Source organism: Myotis brandtii, unplaced genomic scaffold, assembly GCF_000412655.1.
Source record: "Myotis brandtii unplaced genomic scaffold, ASM41265v1 scaffold842, whole genome shotgun sequence".
Lineage (NCBI taxonomy): Eukaryota > Metazoa > Chordata > Mammalia > Chiroptera > Vespertilionidae > Myotis > Myotis brandtii.
In genome coordinates, this window is record NW_005371421.1 from 532,903 (window position 1) to 541,086 (window position 8,184).

Below are 8,184 nucleotides of genomic sequence, written 5' to 3' on the forward strand. Positions count from 1 at the left end.
TTTTTTTTTATTCTGGGCCAGCTTTAGCTCTGAGGCTTGGCTCCAGCTCTTAGGCCTCGGCTGCTGAAAGCAGGTATCTGGTTTGTTTGGGTTCTATAATCGAAACACTGTTTCAACTCCAGCTCTGAGATCCTGGCTGGCTGAAAGCAGGTTTCTGGGGTTTTGTTTAGCTTCTATATTTGTAACAATGTTTCAAACTGCAAGCTCAGAGGCCGGCAGCGGCAGGCGAGGGACGTTGGAGTCCGCCGTCACTTAAGCAAGCAAGCCTCATGTTCGCTTCAAGCTACCTGGCTGCCGGCCACCATTTTGGCTGGCAGTTAATTTGCATATCGCCCTGATTAGCCAATGGGAAGGGTAGCGGTGTGACACCAATTTGCATGTTTCTCTTCTATTAGTGTAGATAAGTGGTATAATTTAAAGTAGTACTTGATTATACTAAAGTTGCATAACAAAAACTTTTTTGCATTGTATTGGGTTTCTTTTTTCTCTTTCAACTTCACTTTGCCAATTTTTGACTGAAAATGTGAAAGTGGAGGTATACATTGAAGATGGGCAGGAGAATGTATTTGTGGGAAGAAGTGGATGAGCAGAATGGGGTAAACTCAGTCACTTTAACAATTAAAGCACTGGGCTGGAAAAATTTATGGATTCTAAAATGTAACTAAGCTCAAAGTCTCAGAGTTAATTTGCCTCCTAGGATTCCTTAGCTGGCTGTGTGTTTTCTGTTTTTATTTATTTATTTTTTAAAATCCTCCCCAGAGGTATGTTTTTATTGATTCAACAGAGAGAGAGAAACATAGATCAGTTGCATCTGTATGCTCCCTGACAGGAAATCAAACCTGTAATCTAGGTATGTGTCCTGACCAGGAATTGAACCCACAACCTTTTGGTGCATGGGACGATAGTCCAACCAACTAATCCACCTGGCCAGAGCTCTCTGTTTTTATTCTTGATTTCCCCCAATGAGTCTTGAACTGCTTGTTATAACATTTCTCCTTTGCAGTGATAATTATGTACTCTATTTTTCACTTTATCTAGTTCTTTGGTTTCCCTGAGTTCATTTGTGGTCTCCCACAATTGGAATATGACCTTGACTTACTGTTGTCTGGGAGTTTGCTGTATCCCTAGAGAGATCACTTTTCCCATCACAATCTCAGTCTAGCATTCAAAAAAGATAAGGATTTCTTTTTTTGCTAGCATAGGTACATCATTGCCCATTCCTATCTCTAGGTTTATATTTATACTAGAGGCCCAGTGCATGAAATTCGTGCATGGGAGGGGGTCCCTCAGCTTGGACTGCACCCTCTCCAATTCGGGACCCCTTGGGGGATTGTCCGACTGCCAGGATCAGACCTAAACCGGCAGTCGGACATCCCTCTAGCAATCCGGGACCGCTGGCTTCTAACCGCTCACCTGCCTGCCTGTTGGTAGCCCCTAACCGCCTCTGCCTTCCGGCCTGATCGCCCCCTAACTGCTCCCCCCTGCTGGCCTGATTGTCCCTAACTGCCCTCTGCTGCTGGCCTGACCACCTCTAACTGCCCTCCCCTGCCAGCCTGGTCGCCCCTAACCGCCACTGCCTTGGCCCCTGCCACTGCCTTGGCCCCTGCCACTGTGGCTTTGTCCGGAAGGACGTCCGGAAGATGTCTGGTCTAATTAGCATATTACCCTTTTATTAGCATAGACTAGAGCAGTGGTCGGCAAACTGCGGCTTGCGAACCACATGCGGCTCTTTGGCCCCTTGAGTGTGGCTCTTCCACAAAATACCGACTTCTGTGCATGGGCCATGAAGTTTCAATCGCACTGTACGTGCGCACCCGCACGTGGTATTTTGTGGAAGAGCCACACTCAAGGGGCCAAAGAGCCGCATGTGGCTTGTGAGCCGCAGTTTGCTGACCACTGGACTAGAGGCCTGATGCATGAAATTCGTGCACTGGGAGGAGGGTCCCTCAGCTCAGCCTTCGCCCTCTCGCAGTCCGGGACCCCTTGCTCCATACCACTCAACTCACTGCTCCTTAGCGCTGCCATTGGGGTGGGAGAGGCTCCCACCACCGCCGCTACGCTTGCCAGCTGTGAGCCCAGCTTCTGGCTGAGTAGTGCTCCCCATGTGGGAGCACACTGACCACCAGGGGACAGCTCCTGCCTTGAGTGTTTGCCCTCTGGTGGTCAGTGCACATCATAGCAACCGGTCGTTCTGGTCGTTCTTCCGTAATGGTCGCTTAGGCTTTTATTATATAAACTAGAGGCCCGGTGCACAAAAATTTGTGCACTCGGGGGGCGGGGGGGGGGGGGGCCCCCCCCCCCCCCCGCACAAATTTCATGCACCAGGCCTCTAGTATTAAATAAACAGTATTAGAAAAAGCTATATAAATATATTTGTAAAGGAAGATATAATTAATAATTTTAAACAATATAAAAATAAAGGCACTCTTATTGTAAAAATATGAATACAGAGCTATGAAAACTAGACTATAATTTTATTTCCACTGATTATTCAGAAATTGTTTTTCTTTTTTCAGTGTTTCAGTGACATGGACATCTGGGGTTCAGAATTATTTCGTGTTGCATGCATTTAGTAGTTCCCAGAAAGGAGCATGGCGGGGCCACTCTCACTGCTGGGGTGCCACAGGCTTCTATAAGCTGCAAAACAAGCTGAATGCCATTTTTGCTTTTTCTCATAAAAGTCAAATTGCCCTTATATTTCTTTCAATTAGCAAAAACAGGGACGGATGTAGGTCTTTTGTAAAAGAGAAGTGGTGTAATGTGAACTTTCGAAAAGCGGGAGATACCTGTATATCAATCAATATAATGGGCAAGATATTCTAATTCTGAATTGAATTTGCCTCCTACAATGATGTCTGGACTTCCAATTTCCTAATAATTATCAGAAAAATAAAAAACTTGAGTTTCATTTAAGGAGATGGATAAAACTCTCATTCTGAAGGCATTTTAAAGGGACCATGGGAAACAACATAAAGGTGCATTCTGATTACATCTCACTGGTATGCTTGTTTAATATACCACTTATAGTGTTCTCTACAGATGCAAAAATAGGCTTTTAGTTTTAAAACTTAGAAAATCAGTAAGATAAAGATACTTTCTTAACATAAACATAATTTCTAATAACTAATCAGTGATATTTATATTTAAAGGGAGTGAATGTAAGAATTATTCCACATTAATGTCATAAATAAGACAAAATCTATCATCTCTTTTGTTCAAAATTGTTCTGAGAAATCTATCCAGTGCAGCAAGTTAGGTAACAGAAGTGAGTTATACCTACCAAGACTCAACTACCAACAGAACATATTGTCATCATTTTAGAGACAATGTATTAAAAAGTAATAGTTTTTCTAAAAAAACCTGTATGATTCTATTTATATAAATGTGAAAAATAGACAAAAGTAACTTATCTTGATAGAAATCAAGATACTGGTTGAATTTAGAGCACCAGTAAGGACTGAGACATGGTCCAGTTAGAGAAAGTAATAGGGGAAAATCCCATTTACAATAGCAAAAACCCAAGCCAAACGAAAGCAAACCTTTAAAACCTCGTAATAAACTTAAGAATCTGTAAGATTCATGGGCCAAAAACTATTAAGGTTTACTGAAGGATTTTAAAGAAAGTCTAGAATAACATCTTGGCTGACAGTTAATTTGCATATACTCACTGATTAGCCAATGAAAACGGTAGCGGTCGTACGCTAATTACCATGTTTCTCTTTTATTAGTGTAGAAGATAATCCTTAATAATTTTACATGTGCTTGAATGAGTGTGTGGTGATTGGAGTGGCTATGTGTATTAGTAAGTGATTGAACCTATTGATAATTGGATTCATGGCAATGTGTCAAAACTGACACTTTGAAGTTGGGAAGTTGAGAGAAACATTTTGTATGAAGTGGCAGAATGCTTTTTTTCCCCCAATGTTTTTATTGATTTTAGAGAGAGAAAAGAAGGGAGAGGGAGAGAGAGATAGCAACATCTATGAGAAAGAAACATCAACATCGATTGGCTGCCTCCTGCATTCCCCATTCTGGGCTTTGAGCCTGCAACTCGGGCATGTGTCCTGACTGGGAACCGAACTGGTGACCTCTTGGTGCATGGGTTGATGCTCATCCACTGACCCACACTTTCCTGGCCAGAATGCTTTTTTATGGTTGCTTTGTTTAGCATATAACAACAGTCAGCAAATATTTTTTGTTAAAAGACCACATAGTGAATATTTTGTATTTTGTGGGCCATATGGTCTCTATCATAATGACTGAACTCTGCAAAAGTAGTTATAGGCAGTAAGCAAGTGAATGAAGGTGGATGTGTCCTAATAAAAACAGGCAGTGGTCAGATTTGGTCCACGTGCCATGGTTTGCCAGCTTCTGGCATAATGGGTGATACATACTTTGAAAAATTGCTAATATAAAAGTCAGTTGTTTCTGCGACTAACTTACATAGCACTTTGATAGCATTGGGTATAAATAAATTTGCTTTAGTAGTAGTAGTAATAATAATAATGATAATAATAATAATAATAATAATAAAATTTCCCATTAAGTCTTACCAGGCTGAGGAGACAAGGATTAATGTTTAGGACTCATTGGGGGAGAGAATCCCAGTGAACATCCCAGGCTCCTGTTGAAAGCAGCAGGGTTGTACTCGAGGAGGAGGTGAATTAGAGGTAGATAGAACCCTCTTCAGACTGAAACCTCTCCTTGACTCATCTCAGTTCCTGATCAGATTAAGGTGATCAGTCCCCATTTTAAGGACCTAGCAGAGAAAAGGATCAGCCCTTATTGAAGAAGATATATGTATAAAAATTGTAATTTTCTGTCATTCTATACAGAATTCATAAGCACATTACCAGACAGAATCATAGCTCCTGGTTGGGTAGAGTGTTGTCCTGATACACTATGGTTGTGGGTTTTGTCTCCCATCAGAACACATACAAGAATCCACCAATAAATAAGTGGAAAAACAAATCAATGTTTCTCTCTTTTTCTCTCTCCCTCCCTTCTCTTTCTAAAATCAATAAAAATAAAAAAGACAGAATCATATGACTAAATATGGAGAAAAAAACTCCAAACAATATGAACATACCTACAGGTGATCCAGTTATTAGAGTTAATAGGCAAAGACTTTAAAATAATGATTAATATGGTCAATAAAGTAGAAAAAATTGAGAACGTCATCAGAGAATTAGAATGTATAAAAGGGAATTAAATTGAAATTCTAAAACTGAAAAATGCGTTAATTGAATTTTAAATCTCCAGTAAATGGGTTTAACAGCAGATGAGAAACAGCAGAAGGCAGGTTAGTGAACTAGAAGATAGTTTCATGAAAAGTCTTGAAATGAAAACATTGAGTGGAGGAAGAATAGAAAATTCATAAAATAGACATGGAATCTAGTTTAAAAGTTCAACATGGGATTCCAAAAAGAGATAATGGGGAAAAGCAAAATGTGTGAAGGGATAATGGTCACAAATTCCCAAAACTGCTGAAAGTTGCCAATCCACAGACTTAAGAAATTATGTTAACCCTAAGCAGAATAAATTTTAAGGAAAACCATACATACATAGACACATTTTTAAAAATATATATTTTATTGATTTTTTACAGAGAGAAAGGGAGAGGGATAGAGAATTAGAAACATTGATGAGAGAGAAATATCGATCAGCTGCTTCCTGCACACCCCCTACTGGGTATGTGCCCGCAACCAAGGTACATGCCCTTGACTGAAATCGAACCTGAGACCCTTGAGTCTGAAGGCCAACGCTCTATCCACTGAGCCAAACCGGTTAGGGCTATTACTCTTTCTATTGAGCATTATACTGAAAGCCCTAGTCAATGAAATAAGGAAAAAATGGAAAGTAAAGATTGGAAAGGAAGAAATCAGAATTATGCACAGATGACATTATTTACCTATGTACCTAGGTATCCAAATGAATGTACAGATGAGTTATTAGAATTAAGCAAATTTAGAAGAACCTTTGGATATAACTATGTTCAATATACAAAACTAAGTATATTTCTATATACTAACAATCAAATAGGTAATAGCATAGAAAAACATTAGCTATCCAGAAATAAATCTAAAGAAAGATGTGTAAAACGTATATACTGAAAAGTACAAAACATTATTAAAATACAGAAGACCTAAATAAATTGAAGGCTGTGTTATGTCTGTAAATGGAAATATTTAATATTATATAGTTATCAGTTTTCCCCAAATTAATATATTTAATACAATCCCAATAATTCACTACACTGCATACTTAATGATTTGCACACTGTTCTGTACATGTAGTTCCATAAAAAGTTTAATTAAAAGACATTGTAACATGTTGGGAGACTTGCAAATTTTTCATAGAATGATGTAGACTTAGATTATTATTAATATTTTGGGGAGAAATGGTGATATTAGCTGTGATCTTTAATTATGGTGCTTCCTTTGTTTTGTTTCATTGCTTGGTTATGCAGACGAGATAATATAGATTATTTGGGAAATCTTTAGTATGAAGATTTTGGGTTATATTGAAATATCTAACATTTTTATATTTTAGTTAAATGAAGTAAGTGAAGAAAACAAGAAGATGGAGATTCAGGCTAAAAGAGTTCAAGCTCGTTTAGATAATTTACAGGTAAGTTGCTTCTTTTTGGCATAAGTGAATTTTATAATGATTGCCTTTGGATTTTCTCACTTTTAACATAATTGTTCTTTAATTCATGGATATGTGCTGTTGCAGAGGAAGTATGAATTTATGACAATACAGAGATTGAAAGGAAATTCCCATGCTGTTCATGAAATGAAAAGTTTAAGACAAGAAAAAGTACCAGTTTCAAAAACATATAAGGTATGATATTATTGAAATTTTCTTCAGTGGAAAGCCGGGGAATTTTCTCTTTGTTCTTTAACCTTTTTATTTCATTTAGCAAATATTGTTTTTGGTATGAAAGGAATATCTTTATAATATTTCAAGTATGCCTTTTAAAAAGAATATATATTTATTGATTTCAAAGGGGAAGGAAGAGGGAGAGAGAGATAGAAACATCGATGATAAGAGAGAATCATTGGCCCTAACCGGTTTGGCTCAATGGATAAGAGCGTCAGCCTGCGGACTGAAGGGTCCCATGTTCGATTCCGGTCAAGGGCATGTACCTTGGTTGCGGGCACATACCCAGTAGGGAGTGTGCAGGAGGCAGCTGATCGATGTTTTTCTCTCACCGATGTTTCTAGCTCTCTATCCCTCTCCCTTCCTCTCTGTAAAAAATCAATAAAAGATATTTAAAAAAAAAGAGAGAGAGAATCATTGATCGGCTGCCTCTTGCATGCTCCACATTGAGGATCGAGCTCACAATCCAGGCTTGTGCCCTGACCGATAATCAAACCGTGACCTCCTGGTTCATATGTTGACACTCAACCACTAAGCCATGCCGGCTAGGCTCAAATGTGCTTTTATTTCCAAAAGGAAAACAATGTTTCAGCAGTGTTTTTGGAACAGTAACACTGATAGACCACAGGAATTTAAGCTTAGTAACAGCTTTATTATTCATTGTGTTTTGAGATTCCATAAGCCTTCATTGTTACTTTTCTATCAAAACTGCAATCCATCCCTTTGTTGGGTTCCATTTATTATTTTTTTTTTCCTAAGAATTTTATTTATTTATTTTGGGGTATAAATTACATGTACCAGTAGTAACATAATACACAGATTCTTAAGTGTACAGTTTGACAGTTTTGACAAGTGCCTACACTCATGTAACCTACAACTAGATATAGAACATTTCCATCACTTTAGAAAGTTGTCTCATGTCCCTTCAGTTATTCCTTGCAAGAAATAGTTGTTGATCTGATTTCTATTATCATAAATTAATTTTTCCTATTTTAGAACTTAAGTCAATGGAATTAGGTAGTATTTACTCATTTGTGTAAGGCTTATTATGTTCATCATAGTTGAGTGTATCAGTAGTTCCTCTGTATTGTTCAGTAATTTTCTATTGTATGCATATATTAGTTTGTTTATGCCTTTTTTAAAAATAAATCTTTATTGTTCAGATTATTACAGATGTTCCTCTTTTCCCCCCCCATAGCTCCCCTCCACCTGGTTCCCACCCCATCCCATGCCCTTACCCCCTACCACTGTCCTCATCCATAGGTGTAAGATTTTTGTCCAGTCTCTTCCCACACCCCCCAC

At 38.5% G+C, this 8,184-nt stretch overlaps 1 protein-coding gene across 7 annotated transcripts in view; it reads left to right on the plus strand.

Moving 5' to 3' along the window:
- Positions 1 to 8,184, plus strand: part of CCDC138 (coiled-coil domain containing 138) — a 246,151-nt gene that overhangs the window by 55,741 nt on the left and 182,226 nt on the right. For 6 of the 7 annotated variants that reach the window (XM_014532105.1, XM_014532108.1, XM_014532106.1 and 3 more), the window contains 2 exons: positions 6,553 to 6,630; positions 6,736 to 6,843. In XM_014532105.1, coding sequence (XP_014387591.1) covers positions 6,553 to 6,630; positions 6,736 to 6,843 — 186 coding nt within the window. Of the gene's footprint in view, positions 1 to 512; positions 597 to 6,552; positions 6,631 to 6,735; positions 6,844 to 8,184 lie in introns of those variants that run through there. The other variant, XM_014532111.1, reaches the window with a different exon arrangement.